Raw genomic sequence first — 25,813 nt, 5'->3', positions numbered from 1 at the left:
TTAGACCGATCATTTCTGTGTGAGGGGCGAACATTCCATTGTTAGACCGATCATTTCTGTGTGAGGGGCGAACATTCCATTGTTAGACCGATCATTTCTGTGTGAGGGGCGAACATTCAACATCAGCAGGGGAGCAAATACACATTTCCTTCACTGTATGTACGGTAGGTCTGTTTTATTTCCCCGCGATCATGTGACCAGGCATTCCTCATGTGTGTTCTGTAGTGTAATGACAGGTACACTTTTCTGCGGAGTGAACTAGAACACAAGACCACAGATGCATGTATTGTGAAAAATATACGGTATTTAATGTATTCCGACAGATATATAACAATTCATTCATCACATCCAATCTGGGACGAGCTATATACATAAAAATGGTCAATTCATACAGTTTAAAAGTCTATATTATTCCACATAAAGATACATTTCATTACTATCTACAAATATCGAGAGACGAACATCTCCTGTGCAAAACGTGGCATCTCTGTCAGATAAGTGGCCTCTTCCTGGTCCAGCATCAATCAGTGGTCTGCAGGTAACTGAATGCGGGAGTCGGTTCGATCGGAGAGAGCGCCTCCTATAGGTCGAAGTCCTGCAGATCGCCCCAGCTGGGGCCAAACTTCACCTTTACCTTCAGAGTGACCGATAACTTCACTGCGTTTTCCATCTCACACTTAATGATCTGCGCCACCTGCAGGTGAGAAATGACGTCAATATCTGACGGGCCACAGCTCTGTGAAGTACGCTCCAAAAAAATGGGGGGAAATATCAGTGCGTCTTACGGAGCGAATATGGAGCGGCCGGCCCGGTATACTCACCGCCGCCGTGTTAGAATACCGGGCCGCCCGCTCAACTCTTCTGTGCAGCAGAACCTGCTGCTCGGTCCAGCGGTGTCCTCAACGTCTTCTCTCCCGGGGCCGGCATCTTTAGTGTGGGCACCCGGCTATGACAGCTTGCGGCTTCACAGCCAGGTGCCCACTGAGCATGTGCGGGAAGTGCTGCACTTTGTGAATGGTCCCCTGTATTATGTCCGCAGTCTCTGGTCATCTCCTGTACTATGTCCGCAGTCTCCGGTCATCTCCTGTATTATGCCTGCAGTCTCCGATCATCTCCTGTATTGTGTCCGCAGTCTCTGGTCATCTCCTGTACTGTGTCCGCAGTCTCTGGTCATCTCCTGTACTATGTCCGCAGTCTCCGGTCATCTCCTGTATTATGCCTGCAGTCTCCGGTCATCTCCTGTACTGTGTCCGCAGTCTCCGATCATCTCCTGTATTGTGTCCGCAGTCTCTGGTCATCTCCTGTACTGTGTCCGCAGTCTCCGATCATCTCCTGTATTGTGTCCGCAGTCTCTGGTCATCTCCTGTACTGTGTCCGCAGTCTCTGGTCATCTCCTGTACTATGTCCGCAGTCTCCGATCATCTCCTGTATTGTGTCCGCAGTCTCTGGTCATCTCCTGTACTATGTCCGCAGTCTCTGATCATCTCCTGTACTGTGTCCGCAGTCTCTGGTCATCCCCTGTACTGTGTCCGCAGTCTCTGATCATCTCCTGTATTGTGTCCGCAGTCTCTGGTCATCTCCTGTACTGTGTCCGCAGTCTCTGGTCATCTCCTGTACTGTGTCCGCAGTCTCTGGTCATCTCCTGTATTGTGTCCGCAGTCTCTGGTCATCCCCTGTACTGTGTCCGCAGTCTCTGATCATCTCCTGTATTGTGTCCGCAGTCTCTGGTCATCTCCTGTACTGTGTCCGCAGTCTCTGGTCATCTCCTGTACTATGTCCGCAGTCTCTGGTCATCTCCTGTACTATGTCCGCAGTCTCTGGTCATCTCCTGTACTGTGTCCGCAGTCTCTGGTCATCTCCTGTACCGTGTCCGCAGTCTCTGGTCATCTCCTGTACTATGTCCGCAGTCTCTGGTCATCTCCTGTATTATGTCTGCAGTCCATTGGTCCAGAATATTTTTTTTCTTGTTTTCCTCCTCTAAAACCTAGGCGCGTCTTATGGAGTGAAAAATACGGTATATGGCTTTGTTCACACATGCGTGCCCCGTGCCATGTTTTGCATGGGGATGCACAGGTGTTGTATGCATCCCCTCCATACAGTCTGTCCCAATGTTGATGCAGCGCCGCTCAGACACAGCCACTGATGACTTCCATGCGGGTGCAGGTGTGTTTCCGTGAACTCGGTCAGGTCTGTGCACGGATGTCATATTGGGAGCAGTGGCTGTGTCCATACAGGACTCGTGTCCCAGAACCTGAATTTGGTTCAGTGTGTGGCTGGCCCTGCTAGACAGAAGTTGATCGAATGATTGACTTCTGTTTAAGGGACAATGCTGGTAAACGTTTATCAATCAGAGGCTGCAGTCTATTGGTCTATGGGAGCTGCCATCAGAATACAATGTCCCAGCAGGGGGATTCCTCCATAGTTTGTGTGGATGGAGGAATTTGTTGCCCTCATTTGTTCAGCCTGCTGTTGAAAAAAAAAAAAAAAAGCGTATGGCCAGCTTTAGAGCTGAATTGCAGATGTGGCAATATTCCAGCTTGGATCAATGTAGTTTTGCTGCACATTACGTGGTCAGTCCCCGTGGGAGCCGGAAATCACTGAAATAGGCACTCATACTACTACTACAGTGATTGCCAGCAGCTTCCGGGACCCCATACTGAGCTCTGCTGCATAGTGAATGTAGGATGTCAGCTGCTCGGCATGGGTGCCTATTAGGGACACATCGCATTCCCTCAATGATTTATGATTTTATGATGTGGATAGGTGTGCCGATGATGTCACTATATCCACACCGTCCAATCAGAGAATGCCTTGCATTTATTTATTGGACGATTAGTGCAGCAATACGGCTAACAATCACCTCCAGCATGTATTGAGAAAAGGTCAAGTATTCTCGTCCATGACGTCCATGCTGAGCGAGTGACCTCCTGTGTTCGCTAAGCAGCAGGGCAGCCATGGGACCTGGAAGCTAGTGGCAATCATTGTAGTAGCAGTGTCTACTATAGTAATTTCCAACTTCCACGGGGATACCCTTGGTATGGCACATACAGTCAGGGTCAATATTGCCCCCCGCATTTCTGTCCGATAACGCACCACTTCACCCAGAAAATTGTTGCAATTACAAATGTTTCGGCATTCTCGTGTTTATTTAGTTTGTTTGTATCGGTATGACACAAAAAAAGTGGAGAAACAAAAAGCCAAATCTGACACATTCCACACAGAATCCCAAAAATGGACTGGACAAAATTATTGGCACCCTCCATGTACTATTTGGTGGCACACCCCTTGGAAAAAAAAACTGAAATCAATGGCTTCCTGTCACCATCAATGAGTTTCTTCCACCTCTCTGCTGGAATTTTGGATCGCTCTTCTTCCACCAACTGCTCCGGGTCTCTCAGACTGCTGGTCTGAGATCTCTCCACAGGAGCTCTATGGGATGGAGATCTGGACTCATTGCTGGCCAGTTCAGTCCTCTCCAGCGCTTTGAAATCATTTCTGGGGGCTTTTTGACGTGTGCTTTGGGTCATTGTCCTGCTGGAAGACCCATGACCTCTGAGACCCAACTTTCTGACACCGGGCCCTACATTGCACCCCAGAATTCTCTGGTAGTCTTTAGATTTCATAATTCCATGCACACGGCCAAGACATCCAGTGCCTGAAGCAGCAAAGCAACTCCAAAACATCAGTGACCCCCCCTCCATGTGTGACTGGAGGGACTGTGACCCCCCCCCCACCATGTGTGACTGGAGGGACTGTGTCCCCCCCACCATGTGTGACTGGAGGGACTGTGTCCCCCCCCACCATGTGTGACTGGAGGGACTGGATTCTTTTCCTTAAAGGCCTAATTGCTTTTTCTAAAAACAGCAGAATGATGGGCTTTACAAAAAAGCTGCCATTTTGTTCCATCTGTCCACAGCACATTCTCCCAAACAGATTTTGGCTTCCTCAGGTAAGTTTTGGCAAACTCCAATCTGACTTCCAATATGTTTCTGTGTCAGCAGTGGGGTCCTCCTGGGCCTCCTCCCATATTTCTATGTCAGCGGTGGGGTCCTCCTGGGTCTCCTACCATATTTCTGTGTCAGCAGTGGGGTCCTCCTGGGTCTCCTACCATATTTCTGTGTCAGCAGTGGGGTCCTCCTGGGTCTCCCACTATATTTCTGTGTCAGCAGTGGGGTCCTCTTGGGTCTCCTTCCATATTTCGGTGTCAGCAGTGGGGTCCTCCTGGGTCTCCTACCAAATTTCTGTGTCAGCAGTGGGGTCCTCCTGGGTCTCCTACCAAATTTCTGTGTCAGCAGTGGGGTCCACCTGGGTCTCCTACCAAATTTCTGTGTCAGCAGTGGGGTCCTCCTCGGTCTCCTACCATAGTGTCCCTTTTCATTCAAATGGCGGTGCATAGTCTGAGCGGACACAGGTGTACCCGGTGCCTGGAGGCCAGCTTGGATTTGTCTGGAAGTTGGTCGAGGTTCTCTAGCCACCATTCCAACAATCCTTTGTTGCAATCTTTGATCAATTTTTCTCTTTTTTCCACGTCCAGGGAGATTAGCTACAGCGCCATGGGCTGAAAATGTCTTGACAATGTTGCGCACAGTGGACACAGGAACATGAAGATCTCTGGAGATGGACTTGTAACCTTGTGATGGTCCATGCTTTTCCACAATGGTTGTTTCTTCAATCCTCAGACAATTCTTTGCTGCTCTTCCTCTCCTCCATGCTCCATGTGGCACACAGAGACACCCAACAGGAAGGTGGTGGCCATTTTTCACCATTTTACCTGGTTGCCGGTGTGATTTCTATATTGCCAGCTCCTGGTCATTCATACGGGGGAACATCACAGACTGGGAATGTAATGACTTCTTACAATTTTGAGAAGGTGCCAATAATTTTGTCCAGTCCATTTTTGGGGTTTTGCGTGGAATGGGTCAGATTTGCCTTTTTCTTTCTTCACTTTTTTGTGTCACCGATACAAACCAAAGAAATAAACACGAGAACGCCGAAACATTTGTCATTGCAACAATTTTCTGGGTGAAGTGGTGCGTTATCTGACAGAAATGTCAGGAAGCAGCTGGTAGAGTACAGAAAAGGCGCGATATGAGAATTATTTTTATAGATAGAGAAGACAATTACCTGAATGACATCATCCTCCGCCACTTCATACAGGAGCTCGTCGTGAAGCTGCAGGATGAAGAACGCTCCGCGGGATGGAGGCGAGAAATTTCCTCTCCTTTCTGTAGATATATATACACACGAGAGACGATTAAACATCATCTACAAGGAGAGCTGGCGGACAGAACCGAAAAATTGGTGTGAACAGTCAGTACCGGGTACTATAGGAGAGCCATCACTACGGGACGTCAGCACCGCCTGAATATTCTGTAATGAGGAATTATGAGAGGACATTGCCGGGTCTGAAGGGACACATCAGCCACATTCACCAAACTGCAAGTGCACTTAAAGCGGTTCTTTTTACCTTTCATTCATTAAAGTGGTTGTAAACCTCAGAAATGAAATATGAACAAAGCACACTCCTCTATAGTGTGTACTTGTCTCACTCCAGAGCACTAAGTGTCATTTCTGTCTGCTGTCTCCTTCCTCTGCTATCAGCATTAATCACTTCTAACAAGTTTTCCCGACACCAAGAGAAAAATGGTGACAGGGGAGGAACCTCCAGCAAATCGACAGCCTCAGTGCTGTGTGAAGGGGGGAGTGTCCCTTCCCTCCAATCAGCTCTCAGAACTCTCCTCATTGATATAACTTCAGCTCCCCGCCCCCCATTTTTCAGAGCTGAGAGATCCTGCGTAAATTCTGCATTTTGAATGGATGCAGGGGACAGATACTGCAGATAAACAGGTACAACTTATGTAGGATTTATTTCATCCCTGTGTATCATCTGAGGCCAGTCACTTCACTGGGTATATATGAGGGATTATAACTACTGTAAGGTAAAAAAAAAAAAAAACCTTCTGTGCTGCCCCCCTTACACTTGCCTGAATCCGATCCCAATCCAGAAATGTGCACAAAAGTGTCTCCCTCCTCACTGGTCAGATTGATAGCAATGCTGCTGTCAATCAAATGCTGTGACAAGGGGGCGGGGCCAAGCCATGCTCTTTTTGTCAATGGTGACTTGGGAGCCAGCACGCATGAGTGCCCCTATAGAAAGCAGCTTTCCATGGGGGCACTCGCCAAAGAGGAAGACCCTGTCAGAACACAATAGCTCGGCGGGGAGATCGCTGTACAAAAATCACATGGTCAGTAAAGTGACCTCCTCCCGTGCTCCTCAGTTTTTTTTATCGTTCAGCCCCCCCCCCCCCCCCCCCCCCCCCGCAAAAAAAACTTCCAGGCTTTACAGTCCCCCTTCATGTACCTGGGTAATATGATTTACACTCCTGCACACACAAGGCTTCAAATGCCAGGAAGAGGCTCAGTACTGCCACCCAGCAGCCAGATAATGTCTTCCAGCTGCACCATGTATTCAATATATGGCCAAACCAGGGACGGACTGAAACTCATGGGGCCCCCTACTGACCCCAGGCCCTTGGGCAGTGCCTGACTGCTCGAATGGTCAGTCCGCCCCTGGGCCAAACGTTTGTAGACTCCTGACCATCACACCTTGTTGGACATCCCATTCCAAATCCATGGACATTAAAATGGAGTTGCCCCATCTTCTACTCTACTGGAAGGCTTTCTATAAGATTTTGGAGGGTGTCTGTGGGAATTTGTTCCGTATTGTGAGGTCAGGTACTGATGTTGAATAAGAAGACCTCGCCTGATCCATTTCACCCCATCAGTGTTCAGTAGAACTGCGATCTGGGCTCTGTGAAGGACACTCGAGATCCTTCACCTCAATCTGGTCATCCATGTCTTTATGGAGCTAGCTTTGTACACAGGAGACACAGAAAAGGGTCTTCAAACTTTTACCCCCCAAGGTTGGAAGAGCACAATTGTCTACAATGTCTTTATATGATGTCTTCACTGGAGGCATCTGACCTCCAACATTCGAAGAGGAAGAGAAGTTTGGCCATGTAGTGAATGTCAGTCAAATTCATGCTGTATCCCGAACCAGTGTTTATGGAATTACTCCGCTGATTGCTCTTTATCTACAGATGTGGTGGGGTAGCCCTGTATGATCAGTTGGCAATGTACAGACACCGGGCCTGGCCCCTGTGGGAGCCAGGGACTAATAAAGGCAGATAATGAAGAGTTCCAGGCTGTCCTCCCCTACCTCAGTGTTATCAGGAAGGATGAACCATGTCTGACAAGTGAGCCGGCAGCAGCTCCATCCCCTGCCAGCAGCTCGTTCTCTTCAGGGTCATGGCTCAAGGTCATTCCCATTAAATGCTCCGTCTCCTAGGGGGGAGCCGATTACACATCGCTACCTCTGCACTGACAACACAGCGGTGACACCGACATTACGTCAATGATGATGGATCCAAACTTTTTTTTTTTTTCAGAAGTCAGGATTGCCAAATGGCTCTTTCCATTATCGGCAAAATTCAGGTCAGTTTTTAGATCATTTTCGAAGGTGCAGAGAACAGCCATAACTTCAACGCATGTTTAGTATGAGAGCCAAAAAAGAATACGTGGTACAAAATTACAGAGACAATTACCAAAACATGGCAATCAGAGAGGCGAGAAGGTCCCGAATCCCAACATTGTGGGGTATTCAAATACTACCTCAAGGGGGACCTACATGAATGCCTTTCCCTCCAATGTGCCAGGGTTCTGCGGTGTGTTGCGGCTTGGGTCCTGTGCGCTTGCACCGCACGACCATTCTGAGCCTTTGGACATTGGCCGGCTCGCCTCTTGGATGGCAGCAGCTTGAACTCCAGCCACACTAGAAATGTTGTGACACTGTGACCACACTTATGGCATCATACTCAAAGGGAAAATCTACCACAGCTATTCCCAGCCAGGGCTCCTCAGAGGTTGTCAGGGCTTCCCCTGAGCTGTGGCTACTTGACCTCGCATATGATGGTGCCGGCAAGATTGCAGGGCCAATGCCATTTGGGACAGCCAACAACAAGACGCCAATGCCATTTGGGACAGCCAACAACAAGATGCCAAGGCCACTTGGGACAGCCAACAACAAGATGCCAAGGCCATTTGGGACAGCCAACAACAAGATGCCAATGCCACTTGGGACAGCCAACAACAAGACGCCAAGGCCACTTGGGACAGCCAACAACAAGATGCCAAGGCCATTTGGGATAGCCAACAACAAGACGCCAATGCCACTTGAGACAGCCAACAAGACGCCAATGCCACTTGAGACAGCTAAAAGACGCCAATGTCACTTGGGACAGCCAGCAACAAGACGCCAATGCCACTTGGCACAGCCAACAACAAGTCTCCAATGCCACTTGGCACAGCCAACAAGACGCCAATGCCACTTGGCACAGCCAACAACAAGACGCCAATGCCACTTGGGACAGCCAACAACAAGACGCCAATGCCACTTGGGACAGCCAACAACAAGACGCCAATGCCACTTGGGACAGCCAACAACAAGTCTCCAATGCCACTTGGGACAGCCAACAAGACTCCAATGCCACTTGGGACAGCCAACAAGACTCCAATGTCACTTGGGACAGCCAACAACAAGACGCCAATGCCACTTGGGACAGCCAACAACAAGATGCCAATGCCACTTGGGACAGCCAACAACAAGAAGCCAATGCCACAGACATTTTCAGCTTTTTTTAAGGATGGCATTCTGACTACCACTGTAAGGCTTTGTTTACGCTAGTGTGACTCTCTAAAGAGCGATCCGCATTGTATCACCTCTTCACCACCTGTTTTAACCCCCTAAATGCTGGACTACCACGATGCAACCGCATGCACTTTGTGCAGTTGTGGGACAATTGCATTGCGACCGCTATTCACATAAATGGATCACTTTTGTGGCCTGCAGAATGCAACCAAGGGGTGTAATTCCTGCTGTGGCATGTGTACACCTTAGCCACTGCCTTTCCTACTAAAAGGAGAGAGGTTTAGGGGCAGTAAAAAAGAAGCTCAACTATGTTGTTTTCATTCCTTCCAACTTCTGGTGTGAACCAGCCCTACGGGGTGGAGTGAGGGGAGGGGGGAGGATTATTCTTCCACTGACCACCAATGTATTGGCTTTAGTTCCCTGAAATCTGAGAAATATTTAAAGAAATAAGGTAAAAATATTGGGAAAGGCTGATATACAGCCAAGTGTCTGCCAAACCGTGTCATTTTATTGGTGCATTTGAAGTGTTACTAAACCCCAGACCCCGCATTCACTATATCCGCTCTCCCCGGACCCCGCATTCACTATATCCTCTCTCCCCGGACCCCGCATTCACTATATCCGCTCTCCCCGGACCCCGCATTCACTATATCCTCTCTCCCCGGACCCCGCATTCACTATATCCGCTCTCCCCGGACCCCGCATTCACTATATCCGTTCTCCCCGGACCCCGCATTCACTATATCCGGTCTTCCCGGATCCCGCATTCACTATATCCGCTCTCCCCGGACCCCGCATTCACTATATCCGCTCTCCCCGGACCCCGCATTCACTATATCCGCTCTCCCCGGACCCCGCATTCTCTATATCCGCTCTCCCCAGACCCCGCATTCTCTATATCCGCTCTCCCCGGACCCCGCATTCTCTATATCCGCTCTCCCCGGACCCCGCATTCACTATATCCGCTCTCCCCGGACCCCGCATTCACTATATCCGCTCTCCCCGGACCCCGCATTCACTATATCCGGTCTCCCCGGATCCCGCATTCCCTATATCCGCTCTTCCCGGACCCCGCATTCACTATATCCGGTCTCCCCGGACCCCGCATTCACTATATCCGGTCTCCCCGGACCCCGCATTCACTATATCCGGTCTCCCCGGACCCCGCATTCACTATATCCGGTCTCCCCGGACCCCGCATTCACTATATCCGGTCTCCCCGGATCCCGCATTCCCTATATCCGCTCTTCCCGGACCCCGCATTCACTATATCCGCTCTCCCCGGACCCCGCATTCACTATATCCGGTCTCCCCGGATCCCGCATTCCCTATATCCGCTCTTCCCGGACCCCGCATTCACCATATCCGCTCTCCCCGGACCCCGCATTCACTATATCCGCTCTCCCCGGACCCCGCATTCACTATATCCGCTCTCCCCGGACCCCGCATTCACTATATCCGCTCTCCCCGGACCCCGCATTCACTATATCCGCTCTCCCCGGACCCCGCATTCACTATATCCGCTCTCCCCGGACCCCGCATTCACTATATTCGCTCTCCCCGGACCCCGCATTCAACACCTTGAAAGCGTCCGGACTGGAAGGGGTGAAAGTATCCGGACTGGAAGGGGGTGAAAGTGTCCGGACTGGAAGGGGGTGAAAGTGTCCGGACTGGAAGGGGGTGAAAGTGTCCGGACTGGAAGGGGGTGAAAGTGTCCGGACTGGAAGGGGGTGAAATATGTTAAAAACAATGTCCATAGAACCTCCACCTCATCCCATGACCTATATAACATTCATGTCAACCCTTTCCAGTATAACAATCCATATCCTTTGTCACGTTGTACATCGTGTTTCATGGACATGAACGCTTCATCAGGAGAACATATGGAGGTAGCTATAATTATATTTAATGTCCATATGGGGGTGGGATGAGGTGGGGCGGGGTGGGGGGGGTCATCAGATCTTTCTTCATATGATCAATCTTTTGAAATCACATTCATGGTAACCGCGTCTAAAACCCGATAAATGCTGCGGGCGGCTGCTCTCCCCTCAGCTATTTGTGAACCTGTCCTACATCTGTGACCAGGCGGTTCCCATCTCCTCCTTCCTTCCCAGGATTCCCGGCGATCCTCCTACCTGCAGGCCGTGGTTGGGCGCGGTGTCCGTGCGATTTGGGGACTGAAGGGAAAGCAGCTTCCAGCCGTTTCTGGATGTTCACAGTGGCGGTTTTCACAATGTCAGCGGCCGATCCCTGGACCGTCGTGTTCACCGCTTGTCGCTCTGCCTGACATGAGGAACGAACACACATTTCACATCAGATTTACAGTAAATCTCGATTTACATCACCGAGCGGCTGATCCGGCCACAGGGCTCCACAGAGCGGCCAACCATCAATTCTACAAACCTCACATTTTTACCCGCTTCCTATCCGCCCAATAGCAGAAATACTTCTACAGGGCGGCACGGGTGCGCAAAATCATGTATATATATGATTTTGCATTTCTGAGCAAGGGCACGAGCGCACCCTACCCACGTTGCCATGTGTGGCCACGGCTGTCAGTCACCAGGTCCCGGCCGGTGATTAGTCACCGGCGCCTGGTGATTGCCGAGCATTTCCGACAGGGGGGTGGGGGGAGAACGGTTTGTAAACAAAACAGTTCTCCCTGTCACAGCTCGTGCACACTGCTTTGCATGGCTGTGCACAGCAGAGCCATACAAAGCAGTGTGCTTACAGTGAAGCACACAGACCCCTCCCCCAACAGCACACAGTTAACCCTTTGATCGCCCCCAGATGTTAACCCCTTCCCTCCCAGTGCCATGGGTACAGTGTCGGTGCTTTTTAGTAGCGCTGATCACTGTATTGGTGTCACTGGGAATGTCAGTGACACCAAGTCAGTTCCCCCCCCAGTGTCAGAATGCCCGCCGCAGTCCCGCTATAAGTCGCCATTACTAGTAAAAATGTAATCAAGAAAACGAAATCCCAGTATCTATATCGCCATTTCGTATTGGGATTTTTTTTTTTTTTGAGCGAAGACACGGAGCAGAATACATTTTGGCCGAAATTTATGAGGAAATTTGATTTTTACAATTTTTTTTTACTGGACGTATTTAATAGCAAAAAGTCAAAAATATTGTTTTTTTCTCAAAATTGTATTTTTTTTGCTTATAGCGCAAAAAATAAAGAACCGCACAGGCAATCAAATATCACCGAAAGAACGCTCAATCTGTGGGGAAAAAGGACGTATATTTCATTTGGGTGCAGCGTTGCATGACCGCGCAATTGTCAGTTAAAGTAACGCAAAAAATGGCCTGATCGGGAAGGGGAGGGATCCTCTGGAGGGGGAGGGGTTAATCACAAAATACTTGGAATAACCTCAGAGAGGCAGTGGGGGGTCCTTGGCTGTACTCACATGAGCCCTGGCGTGGGGATTGGAGTCTTTGATGGCGGGCAGGTACCTGCGGCGTCCTAGGATGGTCTCTACAAAGCCTCTACTGGTGCAGTTCTTCACCGTCTCCTTCAGGAACCTCTGAATCCCTACAGGGAGAGCAATTACAGGATTTACCACTCTGATACAAGGAGAAGCCTCTGCTGGGAGCTGACACCCCTCTTCTTGGAGGTGTCAGGCAATGATAGACGGAGATTAGCATGTGTCATATATGAAAGCAGCCAATGAGAACATTCCAGAACTGAAGACATTCTGGGCAAAAATTCTTGTTAATGGGGAAGAAAATTTCCTGCACACATTCAGCTTCCACCCCCGGCTTCCTAATTGACTGCACTTCTATATACTCTCAGCGGCCACTTTATGAGGTCCACCTTGCTAGTCCCGGGTTGGACCCCCTTTTTGCCTTCATTCTTCGTGGCATGGATCCAACAAGGTGTTGGAAACGTTCCTCAGAGATTTGGCTCCATATTGACATGATGATGTCATGCAGTTGCTGCAGGTTTGTCGGCTGCACATCCATAATCCGAATCTCCCGTTCCACCACATCCCAAAGGTGCTCTATTGGATGGAGATCTGGTGACTGTGGAGGCCATTGGAGTGCAGGGACCTCATTGTCATGTTGGAGATGATCTGAGCTTTGTGACATGGGGCCATCAGAAGATGGGGACACTGGAGTCATAAAGGGAGGGACATGGTCACCAACAATACTCAGGTAGGCCGTGGGGTTTAAATGATGATCAATTGTTACTAAGGGGCCCAAAGTGTGCCAAGAAAATATCCCCCACACCAGGACACCACCACCACCAACCTGAACCATTGATACAAGGCAGGATGGATCCACCACACCATGACACCACCACCACCAGCCTGAACCATTGATACAAGGCAGGATGGATCCACCACACCATGACACCACCACCACCAGCCTGAACCGTTGATACAAGGCAGGATGGATCCACCACACCATGACACCACCACCACCAGCCTGAACCGTTGATACAAGGCAGGATGGATCCACCACACCATGACACCACCACCACCAGCCTGAACCGTTGATACAAGGCAGGATGGATCCACCACACCATGACACCACCACCACCAGCCTGACCCATTCATACAAGGCAGGATGGATCCACCACACCATGACACCACCAGCCTGAACCGTTGATACAAGGCAGGATGGATCCACCACACCACGACCCCAACATCACCAGCCTGAACCATTGATACAAGGCAGGATGGATCCCCCACAACATAACACCACCACCACCAGCCTGAACCATTGATACAAGGCGGGATGGATCCACCACACCATGACACCACCACCAGCCTGAACCATTGATACTAGGCAGGATGGATCCACCACACCATGACACCACCACCAGCCTGAACCATTGATACAAGGCAGGATGGATCCACCACACCATGACACCACCACCACTAGCCTGAACCGTTGATACAAGGCAGGATGGATCCACCACACCATGACACCACCACCAGCCTGAACCACTGACACAAGGCAGGATGGATCTGTGCTTTCATGTTTACGCCAAATTCTGACCCTACCACCTCAATATCGCAGCTGAGATCCAGACTCATCAGACCAGGCAACATTTTTCCAATCTTCTATTGGCCAATGTTGGTGATCCTGTGTGAATTGTAGCCTCTGTTTCCTGTTCTTAGCTGACAGGAGTGGCACCCGGTGTGGTCTTCTGCTGCTGCAGCCCATCTGCTTCAAGGTTGGACGTGTTGTGCATTCAAAAACGGAAATCTGCATACCTTGGTTGTAATGAGGGTTTATTTGTTGTCTTTCTATCATCTCCAACCAGTCTGCCCATTCTCTTCTGACCTCAACAAGGCATTTTCCTCCACACAACTGCCACTCATTGGATATTTCCTTTTTTGGACCATTCTCTGTAAACCCTAGAGATGGTTGTGTGTGTGAAAATCCCAGGAGATCAGCAGTTTTTTTAAATACTCAGACCAGCCCGTCTGGCACCAACAACCGTACCAAGTTCAAAGTCACTTAAATCCCCTTTCTTCCCCATTCTGATGCTCGGTTTGAACTTCAGTAAGTTGTCTTCACCACGTCTAGATGTCTAAATTCACTGAGTTGCTGCCATGTGATTGGCTGATTAGCAATCTACGTTACTAAGCAACTGAACAGGTGGACCTATTAAAGTGGGCGGTAAGTTCAGATATTTGTAGTTACATGTTAGGAGTGTTCCCGATTTCCTGCACACAGCTGTATCGCTGCACTTTATATATAGTATGTGATCAGCGTCTGTCCAGGCACCTTATTCCTACACTTTAGGCAGTGCAGATGCATCTGATCCGTGATTTTCAGCGCAGATGCGTTTGATCCGTGATTTTCAGCGCAGATGCGTCTGATCCGTGATCTTCAGCGCAGATGCGTCTGATCCGTGATTTTCAGCGCAGATGTTTCTGATCCGTGATCTTCAGCGCAGATGCGTCTGATCCGTGATCTTCAGCGCAGATGCGTCTGATCCGTGATCTTCAGCGCAGATGCTTCTGATCCGTGATTTTCAGCGCAGATGTTTCTGATCCGTGATTTTCAGCGCAGATGTTTCTGATCCGTGATTTTCAGCGCAGATGCGTCTGATCCGTGATTTTCAGCGCAGATGCGTCTGATCCGTGATCTTCAGCGCAGATGCGTCTGATCCGTGATCTTCAGCGCAGATGCGTCTGATCCGTGATCTTCAGCGCAGATGCGTCTGATCCGTGATCTTCAGCGCAGATGCTTCTGATCCGTGATTTTCAGCGCAGATGTTTCTGATCCGTGATTTTCAGCGCAGATGCGTCTGATCCGTGATTTTCAGCGCAGATGCTTCTGATCCGTGATTTTCAGCGCAGATGCTTCTGATCCGGGATTTTCAGCGCAGATGCTTCTGATCCGGGATTTTCAGCGCAGATGCTTCTGATCCGGGATTTTCAACGCAGATGCTTCTGATCCGGGATTTTCAGCGCAGATGCTTCTGATCCGGGATTTTCAGCGCAGATGTTTCTGATCCGTGATTTTCAGTGTAGATGCTCTGATCTGTGATTTTCAGTGCAGATGTTTCATGAAGCCTCGTGAAGGTCCGGCAGCCATCTTACTTATGGGCGGTTAGTCCAATTTTATTGCTGCAATACTCCACTGTGTTACTGAATTTCTGGCAGAAAGGCTTCATCATAAACTACACTATGATCACCTCTCTGTATGTCTCCCTCGTGGAGTCATTGATTTTCTAGAGCCCACTTGAATCGTGATCCACCACATTACACAGAGGAGGGAGTTCCTGTTACACAGGCTGCTACACCCACTCATCCCTTAAAGGGGACCTCTGGCTGACTGGATCCCTATACCACCCAGAAGTGCCTGACGTACCATCTATCCAGAGGGAGGATATTCCTTTACCTGCCCTAATCCGCTTCCTTAAAGGGGACCTCTGATGACTTATTTATATGCGTAATTTCTTTACGCATCTGGTGAGTGCGTATTCTTACCCCACTTTTCAAGCACAAGCACTGAAGTACAGCCACAGTGGGCACTTTATCCACAGATTGTCACCATAAGAATATCTATTTATATGGACATTATTATCATCTATTTTATCTATTTATAGCGCTGCACTTTATTTACTGTTCAGCGCAGATCCTTCTGATCCGTGATTTTCAGCGCAGATGCTTCTGATCCGTGATTTTCAGCGCAGATGCTTCTGATTCATGATTTTCAGCCCAGATGCTTCTGATCTGTGATTTTCAGCGCAGATGTTTCTGATCCGTGATTTTCAGTGCAGAAGCTTCTGATCCGTGATTTTCAGTGCAGATGCTTCTGATCCGTGATTTTCAGTGCAGATGCTTCTGATCCGTGATTTTCAGCGCAGATGCTTCTGATCCGTGATTTTCAGACGACAAACATGGAGAGACTCAGGATTTGCACAGCCTCTGCTTACCTCTGTATCTGGCCTTGAAGGATTCAATGTATGAGGCGGCGTCATTTTCCTCGATCCCCATTTGCTCTCCCAGGGATTTGGCTCCCATTCCATAGATGATTCCATAACAAATCTACATGATGGGAAAGGAAACATTGTCAGCAGATTATCACTTCAGACTCTATACCATAACAAATCACCTAAAGGGAATTGAAAGTCTAATCAAAGTTTTTAGCATAAATGTGATCAGTTTGAAGCGCGGGTCAAACACAAGGCCCATGGGCTGAATCCGGCCCTCAGGGACAATTAATGTGGCCCTAGCACCTCTCTTGCAGCTCCGCCCCCAGATTCATCCCAACAGCAGCACAAGAGTGCGCTATAATGTAAGGGTGTGATGGATATGGTAAAATGCCTATTTGGTTTCCTGTTGAATATATACATTATTTCTATACATATCTACTTTTATACTTTTTTATATTTCTATATGTTTTGTATGAATATATATATATATATATATATATATATATATATATATATATATATATGTTGTGTGTATATTTTCTGGCTGCTGGGCTTTGTGGTACTTTAAGAAATCCTTGCTCAAGAAATGTCTGCTCAGCAACCCCTCCCATCGAGTGAACTTGAGACCAAAGGAATATTTCTTTTCAGAGATAAGAAGTAGAAGAGGATCACGCCTATATTCTGAAAGGAGATGTTTTCGTGTAAAGTGACCAATCAAAGACTAATATAATGCTTGTGCTGCTCTCACGTGATGTTTGCATCATTTTGCATATATAGGCTCACTTTCTCATTATAATAAACTAGAAGTGTTCATAGACTGAACTTATGTGTGTCAGTGCGAGTCTCTTCCAGTGTGCGCACATTCCAAAGCTAGCAAGATTAATTAGGACAGGAGCAGATAATCACCGGACTCTTAGTCCTCACTAAATAAAGGCATGGTTGGAGACTTTACTTTCGATGGTGGGGGGGCTCATGACATCTGATGTAAGGGGGGAGTGGGGTAATCTGGACATCTGCTTATAATTATTAAGAGAACAATACAAATCTATGCAGTTGGAAAGGAGATGTCACACCGCTGGTATCATCCACAAGAAACGTTACTGGAGACTCCTCAGACCATGGCAGAACCATGGATGATACCAGCGGTGTGCGACCCTCCTGTTCAGACTTGCATCACCTGCTACAGGAGTGTGAGTGGGCTTAGTGCACCTGCCCTCCACAGTTTAAGGCCGGCCAAATATGGGTCGTTTTCCAAACAATTTTTCGTTCGAAAAATCGGAGCTAAGAATAATGGGCCGATTTTTGCTCTGTTAGTGGGTCAATGGCACCGGGCCGATTTTCGTGGTTCCCCCCCATTTCGTTTATCGGGCATGCTGGAAAATTCATTAAAAAATAACCAATTTTCAAAAACATTGGTGGCACCATCGGATTACAGAATGAACGATGTTTTCGATTTTCAAAAGAAAAATCGTTCGGAATTCGACACCTGCATGACCTGCTGTAGTCTTAACTTACTAAAACCAGTGATCATCGGATGCAGATGGAATTTAATATGATCTAGAGTAGATATATTTATATAAACGCACCAGCTACTTTATTAGGTCCACCTGTTTAATTGCACAAATTGATAATCAGCCAATCACATGGCAGCAACTCAATGCATTGAAGCATTTAGACGTAGTGAAGACAACTTGCTGAAGTTCAAACCGAGCATCAGAATGGGTAAGAAAGGGGATTTAAGTGACTTTGAAGGTGACATGGTTGTTGGTGTTAGACGGGCTGATCTGAGTATTTCAAGAACTGCTGGTCTGCTGGGATTTTCACACATGGTTTACAGAGAATGGTCCGGAAAAGAGAAAATATCCAGTGAGTGGTAGTAGTGTGGAGGAAAATGCCTTGTTGATGTCAGAGGAGAATGGGCAGATGGTTCCAGATGATAGAAAGGCAACAGTAACTCATGTCAAAAATGGACCAAAATCTCTGAGGAATGTTTACAGCACCTTGTTGAATCTATGCCATGAGGAATGAAGGCAAAAGGGGGTCCAACCCGATACCAGCAAGGTGGACCTAATAAAGTGGCCGGTGAATGTAGTCTTACAGATACAATTGGCCCTTTGGGGGAAACATAATGCTGATGCAGCCTGTGATGAGCTTGACGCACCTGGCTTAAAGCAAACTCATATGTTGTCCATGCAAAGCACTTTAATGGCGCTTCTACCAGTAACACATACAGTGAAGGAAATGCGTATTTGATCCCTGATGCTGATGTTGAATGTTTGCCCCTCACAAAGAAATGATCGGTCTAAAAATTGAATGTTCGGTGTATTGTAACACTGAGAGACAGAATACAACAACAAATTCAGCAGAAATGCGTCTAACAAATGATGATGGATCTGCATGTTCATGAGGGAAAGAAGGATTTGATCCCCTTCACAAAACATGACTTAGTACTTGGTGGCAAATCCCTTGTTGGCAATCACAGAGGTCAGACGTTTCCTGGAGTTGGCCCCCAGGTTCGCACACATCTCAGGAGGGATTTTGGCCCACTCCTCTTGTCAGATCCTCTCTAAGTCATTAAGGTTTGGTGGCTGACGTTTGGCAACTCGAACTTTCAGCTCCCTCAATCGGATGAAGGTCTGGAGACTGGCTAGGCCACTCCAGGACCTTAATGTGCTTCTTCTTGAGCCGCTCCTTTGTTGCCTTGGCCATGTGTTTTGGGTCATTGTCATGCTGGAACACCCATCCACCACCCATTTTCAATGCCCTGGCTGAGGGAAGAAGGTTCTCACCCAAGATTTGACGGTACATTGCCCCGTCCATCGTCCCTTTGATGCGGTGCAGTTGTCCTGTCCCCTTAGCAAAAACACCCCCAAAGCAGAATTTTTCCACCACCATGTTTCACAGTTGGGATGGTGTTCTTGGGGTCATAGGCAGCATTCCTCCTCCTCCAAACACGGCGAGTTGAATTGATGCCAAAGAGTTCGATTTTAGTCTCCTCTGACCACAACACTTCCCACCAGTCCTCCTCTGCATCATTCAGATGTTCAGTGGCAGACTTGAGACGGGCCTGGACATGGGCTTTCTTGAGCAGAGGGACCTTGCGGGCACTGCAGGATATCAGTCCTTGTCGGCGTAGTGTGTTACCAATTGTTTTCTTGGTGACTGTGGTCCCAGCTGCCTGGAGATCATTGACAAGATCCTCACGTGTAGTTCTGGGATGATTCCTCACTGTTCTCATGATCATGGACACTCCACGAGGTGAGATCTTGCATGGTGCACCAGACCTAGGGAGACTGACACTTGTTTTGTGTTTCTTCCATTTGTGAATGATTGCACCAACTGTTGTCACCTTCTCACCAAGCTGCTTGGCCATAGTTTGGTAGCCCAGTCCAGCCTTGTGTAGGTCTACCATCTTGTCCCTGACATCCTTGGACAGCTCTTTGGTCTTTGCCATGGTGGAGAGTTTGGAATCTGATGGTTTGATGGCTCCTGTGGACAGGTGTCTTTTATACAGGTAACACAATGAGATTAGCAGCACTCCCTTTAAGAGACTGCTTCTAATCCCAGCTTGTTACCTGTATGAAAGACACCTGGGAGCCAGAAATCCTGCTGAATGATAGGGGATCAAATCCTTATTTCCCTCATGAATATGCAGATCAGTCATCATTTGTTAGACGCATTTCTGCTGAATTTGTTGTTGTATTCTGTCTCTCAGTGTTACAATACACCAAACATTCCATTGTTAGACCGATAATTTCTTTGTGAGGGGTGAACATTCAACATCAGCAGGGGAGCAAATACGCATTTCCTTCACTGTACATATCGCTGACTGGTGCACAGAAAAACACCCAACACTTCCAGACATACGTTTTGTAGCCCCATTTGACAGGTGACAGCACTGGTGTTTGGCCATTCAGAACCATCACTTGGCTTCAGAGAGTTTTCAGCCCTGTGTTGGACCCGTCTAGGATCTGTTTGGAGTTTGCACAAAGCGAACATTCTTTGCACACCACAGAGACACAGGGGAGAAAAGACCACCGCTTCCTATATACAGGACACCTTCCTCCATGGTCCACCCTGCCCATCACTGTAGTCTGTGTGGTGAATGAAGCCCATTCACCTGTTTGGCTTGCTGTCTCATGTTGTCAGTGACAGTGTTGGGGTCAACCATCTTCCATTCAGCGGCGATGCTCCGGAAGACATCCGCTCCGCCATTCAGCACCTGTACAAGCCGCCGATCTCGGGATAAGTGAGCCAGAATCCTCAACTCCAGCTGGGAGTAATCCGCCGCCAGGATCAAACCACCTGCAGAGATTGGGGGACCGGAAATATAACAAGTGCTGAGATGAAAGCCGACACACTGATAACAGGACTTCTGTATAGATGGGAGCTTCACTGGAGTGGAGAAGAGTTGGGACCGTTCTTGGGGCCACCAGGGACAGGAAGAGAGGCAGAGCTCCAAAACACGCAATAAAATCCTCATAGAAGTTCTAACTGTTCTTTACTTCCATCAATGAAACATAGAAGAGTAGCAGCAAAAGACCACATATGGTCCATCAAGTCTTCCCCTTTTATATTTTGAAACTTTTGACTTGACTGAGTTTAGATGTATGTTTGTCCCAAGCATGTTTACATTCATCTACTGTTGCTGGAATCACCACCTCTGCTGGAAGTCTGTTCCAAACATCAACTACTCTTTCAGAAACTTAACTTTCCTCCTGCTAGTATGAGGTCATGTCCTCCTGTTCTTGATCTTAGCTTCATATTGAAAATCCTGAACTGCTGAACCTTAATTGCTCCCTTATTTTAAAGGTTTCAGTCTTGTTCCCCCTTTCTCTTCTTTTCACCAGACTGTACAATTTAGGCAAGATCATAGAGGAATCAGGACCTCCTTCCTCCCACTGGTGACCCCTCTAGTGATATAAAGATCTATATAGAGGAATCGGGACCTCCTTCCTCCTGCCGGTGACCCCTCTAGTGATAGATCTATATAGAGGAATCAGGACCTCCTTCCTCCTGCCGGTGACCCCTCCAGTGATATAAAGATCTATATAGAGGAATCAGGACCTCCTTCCTCCTGCCGGTGACCCCTCTAGTGATATAAAGGTCTATATAGAGGAATCAGGACCTCCTTCCTCCTGCCGGTGACCCCTCTAGTGATATAAAGATCTATATAGAGGAATCGGGACCTCCTTCCTCCTGCCGGTGACCCCTCTGGTGAAATAAAGATCTATATAGAGGAATCGGGACCTCCTTCCTCCTGCCGGTGACCCCTCTAGTGATTGGATCTATATAGAGGAATCAGGACCTCCTTCCTCCCGCCGGTGACCCCTCTAGTGATATAAAGATCTATATAGAGGAATCGGGACTTCCTTCCTCCTGCCGGTGACCCCTCTAGTGATATAAAGATCTATATAGAGGAATCGGGACCTCCTTCCTCCTGCCGGTGACCCCTCTAGTGATAGATCTATATAGAGGAATCAGGACCTCCTTCCTCCTGCCGGTGACCCCTCTAGTGATATAAAGATCTATATAGAGGAATCAGGACCTCCTTCCTCCTGCCGGTGACCCCTCTAGTGATAGGATCTATAGAGAGGAATCAGGACCTCCTTCCTCCTGCCGGTGACCCCTCTAGTGATATAAAGATCTATATAGAGGAATCGGGACCTCCTTCCTCCTGCCGGTGACCCCTCTAGTGATATAAAGGTCTATATAGAGGAATCGGGACTTCCTTCCTCCTGTCGGTGACCCCTCTAGTGATATAAAGATCTATATAGAGGAATCGGGACCTCCTTCCTCCTGCCGGTGACCCCTCTAGTGATAGATCTATATAGAGGAATCAGGACCTCCTTCCTCCTGCCGGTGACCCCTCTAGTGATATAAAGATCTATATAGAGGAATCAGGACCTCCTTCCTCCTGCCGGTGACCCCTCTAGTGATAGATCTATATAGAGGAAACGGGACCTCCTTCCTCCTGCCGGTGACCCCTCTAGTGATAGGATCTATAGAGAGGAATCAGGACCTCCTTCCTCCTGCCGGTGACCCCTCTAGTGATATAAAGGTCTATATAGAGGAATCGGGACCTCCTTCCTCCTGCCGGTGACCCCTCTAGTGATATAAAGATCTATATAGAGGAATCGGGACCTCCTTCCTCCTGCTGGCGACCCCTCTTGTGATATAAAGATCTATATAGAGGAATCAGGACCTCCTTCCTCCTGCCGGTGACCCCTCTAGTGATATAAAGATCTATATAGAGGAATCAGGACCTCCTTCCTCCCTCTGGTGACCCCTCTAGTGATATAAAGATCTATATAGAGGAATCGGGACCTCCTTCCTCCTGCCGTTGACCCCTCTAGTGATATAAAGATCTATATAGAGGAATCGGGACCTCCTTCCTCCTGCCGGTGACCCCTCTAGTGATTGGATCTATATAGAGGAATCAGGACCTCCTTCCTCCCGCCGGTGACCCCTCTAGTGATATAAAGGTCTATATAGAGGAATCGGGACCTCCTTCCTCCTGCCGGTGACCCCTCTAGTGATATAAAGGTCTATATAGAGGAATCGGGACCTCCTTCCTCCTGCCGGTGACCCCTCTAGTGATATAAAGATCTATATAGAGGAATCAGGACCTCCTTCCTCCTGCCGGTGACCCCTCTAGTGATATAAAGATCTATATAGAGGAATCGGGACCTCCTTCCTCCTGCCGGTGACCCCTCTAGTGATAGATCTATATAGAGGAATCAGGACCTCCTTCCTCCTGCCGGTGACCCCTCTAGTGATATAAAGATCTATATAGAGGAATCGGGACCTCCGTCCTCCTGCCGGTGACCCCTCTAGTGATGGGATCTATAGAGAGGAATCAGGACCTCCTTCCTCCTGCCGGTGACCCCTCTAGTGATATAAAGATCTATGTAGAGGAATCAGGACCTCCTTCCTCCTGCCGGTGACCCCTCTAGTGATATGGAGATCTATATAGAGGAATCAGGACCTCCTTCCTCCTGCTGGTGGCCCCTCTAGTGATATAAAGATCTACATAGAGGAATCGAACCAACGACCCGAGTAATGCCAGGCGGAAGTGCTAACCATTTAGCCACTGTGCTGCCCCAAATGAAACAGGACCTAGTTCAGAGCCATGTGGTACACCAGTAAGGACTGGCCTTCGAAGGAACCCCAATTACAACCACAGTGGTTTTCATTGGCTGTGACTCTCTGATGGGTGAACTATGGATTGGAGTGTCTATTGAACAGGATGTGGTGGAAGATAAGGGTTAGAGCAGAGGAAGCTCAACTCCCTTCACCAAGAAATCATGTATTGTACGGAGCTCTGATAGAGATGTTACCTGAGAACGGGACGAAGGCGTGCCGCATGCTGACGAAGAATGACACCCCCTTCTCCGCTGGGATCTGATCTGCCTGGAGTTTTGGCAATGCAAACTTCTTCTTACTCCTGAAAAGAAAAAAAAATGTTCTAGCACGCAGCGATGTCACAGACATGTGAGGCTAGGCACAGAGCAAAAGATATGTCCATGATAATCCCTCTGCCAATCCCTCCACTGGCCTCCACTCAGTGTCCTCCACCCCCCTCTGCCAATCCCTCCACTGGCCTCCACTCAGTGTCCTCCACCCCCCTCTGCCAATCCCTCCACTGGCCTCCACTCAGTGTCCTCCACCCCCCTCTGCCAATCCCTCCACTGGCTTCCACTCAGTGTCCTCCCCCTCTGCCAATCCCTCCACTGGCCTCCACTCAGTGTCCTCCACCCCCCTCTACCAATCCCTCCACTGGTTTCCGATTGCGCAACGGATCAAATTCAAAATCCTAACACTGACGTACAAAGCCGTCCACCATACTGCCCCGAACTATATCACCGACCTAATATCCAAGTACCACCCAACACACACACTCCGCTCCTCACAAGACCTCATTCTCTCTAGTTCCCTGGTCTCCTCCTCCCATGCCCGCCTCCAGGACTTCTCCAGGGTGTCACCCATCCTCTGGAACTCCCTGCCCCAACCCATCAGATTATCACCTACTCTCCTCTCCTTTAGGTGCACCCTGAAAACCCATCTCTTCAGGGAAGCCTACCCCACCCCCTGCTAACTTGCCGACCTCCTCCACTTTTCCTACCACCCCATCCCCCACAGCTTTCTCCTCCTGTGCCACTATCCCCTCCCTCCTAGATTGTAAGCTCCAAAGAGCAGGGCCCTCAATCCCCTCATGTTTTGCATTGTATTGGTATTGTTCTGTCACATGTTCTGTCCCCCTTTGTAATGTACAGCGCTGAGCGAACTATCGGCGCTTTATAAATACTATATAATAATAATAAAATAATAATAATAATTATAAATGCTTTGAGGGCAGAGATCTCCCCATCCTTCAATGGGCAGTATGTGGTTCCCACCCCGAGGTGACAAAGATGCACTAACAAAGCGCTGATGTCATCAGTGTGAGGCCGACCGTTTACTAACGAACAAAGTAAAGTAAATGACTATTTCCACCTGGATGTTCTGACTTCTCAGCCTATTACAGAGAATGCGATGTCAGAGAACACATACGTAAAGCACGACACAGCCCATGTACAATCCACGCTGATCATGTACTTAGAAATCTTCTATTACCGCTGCTTCGATAGAGTGGAGGGCCCCGAATCCTGGGACGGAGGACTTTCTTCAACCAATCGAGGCATCTCAATTTCAAAATCCTTTGGAACATTCTGGATATTTGGCTCAGTGAAACTCACACGACCTGAAGGGAAGAAAAAAAAAAAAGGAGATCTGTAAAAACATGTTCAGTCTGTTTCTTTAAAAATCTACTTTTAAAAAAAAGAAAAAAAAAAAGAAAAGAAAAGTTACAATGTCTTCCTGATTATTGGGTAGTTGGCTTAAAAAAATGGATTACTGTATTATTCTACTTTAATATCCATAATTTGTTATAGATATTTATATAGTGCTGTCAATTTACATATATATTGTACATTCACGTTTTTGTAAACATTTACAGCGTAGGCAATAAGTATTTGATCCCCTATCATTCAGCAGGATTTCTGGCTCCCAGGTGTCTTTCATACAGGTAACAAGCTGAGATTAGAAGCAGTCTCTTAAAGGGAGTGCTGCTAATCTCATTTTGTTACCTGTATAAAAGACACCTGTCCACAGGAGCCATCAAACCATCAGATTCCAAACTCTCCACCATGGCAAAGACCAAAGAGCTGTCCAAGGATGTCAGGGACAAGATGGTAGACCTACACAAGGCTGGACTGGGCTACCAAACTATGGCCAAGCAGCTTGGTGAGAAGGTGACAACAGTTGGTGCAATCATTCACAAATGGAAGAAACACAAAACAAGTGTCAGTCTCCCTAGGTCTGGTGCACCATGCAAGATCTCACCTCGTGGAGTGTCAATGATCATGAGAACAGTGAGGAATCATCCCAGAACTACACGTGAGGATCTTGTCAATGATCTCCAGGCAGCTGGGACCGCAGTCACCAAGAAAACAATTGGTAACACACTACGCCGACAAGGACTGAAATCCTGCAGTGAAAGCACATGTCCAGGCCCGTCTGAAGTCTGCCACTGAACATCTGAATGATGCAGAGGAGGACTGGTGGGAAGTGTTGTGGTCAGACGAGACCAAAATCCAGCTCTTTGGCATCAACTCAACTCGCCATGTTTGGAGGAGGAGGAGGAATGCTGCCTATGACCCCAAG

The 25,813-nt window shown here is 48.3% G+C and overlaps 1 protein-coding gene across 1 annotated transcript in view; it reads right to left on the bottom strand.

Annotated features, from left to right (window-relative positions):
* Positions 1-286: 286 nt before the first annotated feature.
* The window catches only part of POLQ (DNA polymerase theta), a gene marked incomplete at its 5' end in the record, with an annotated part of 68,418 nt that continues 42,891 nt past the window's right edge, over positions 287-25,813 (bottom strand). The window contains 8 exons of the mRNA XM_089664766.1: positions 287-694; positions 5,125-5,225; positions 10,843-10,990; positions 12,117-12,241; positions 16,109-16,220; positions 20,229-20,413; positions 23,449-23,555; positions 24,725-24,851. Coding sequence (XP_089520892.1) covers positions 581-694; positions 5,125-5,225; positions 10,843-10,990; positions 12,117-12,241; positions 16,109-16,220; positions 20,229-20,413; positions 23,449-23,555; positions 24,725-24,851 — 1,019 coding nt within the window. The remainder of the gene's footprint in view (positions 695-5,124; positions 5,226-10,842; positions 10,991-12,116; positions 12,242-16,108; positions 16,221-20,228; positions 20,414-23,448; positions 23,556-24,724; positions 24,852-25,813) is intronic.

This window comes from Staurois parvus, unplaced genomic scaffold, assembly GCF_062004578.1.
Source record: "Staurois parvus isolate SC_StPar_1 unplaced genomic scaffold, SC_StPar_1.0 ptg002027l, whole genome shotgun sequence".
Taxonomy (NCBI): Eukaryota; Metazoa; Chordata; class Amphibia; order Anura; family Ranidae; genus Staurois; species Staurois parvus.
The sequence above is the reverse complement of the archived record's forward strand: the minus strand, read 5'-3'. Positions and strand labels throughout refer to the sequence as shown.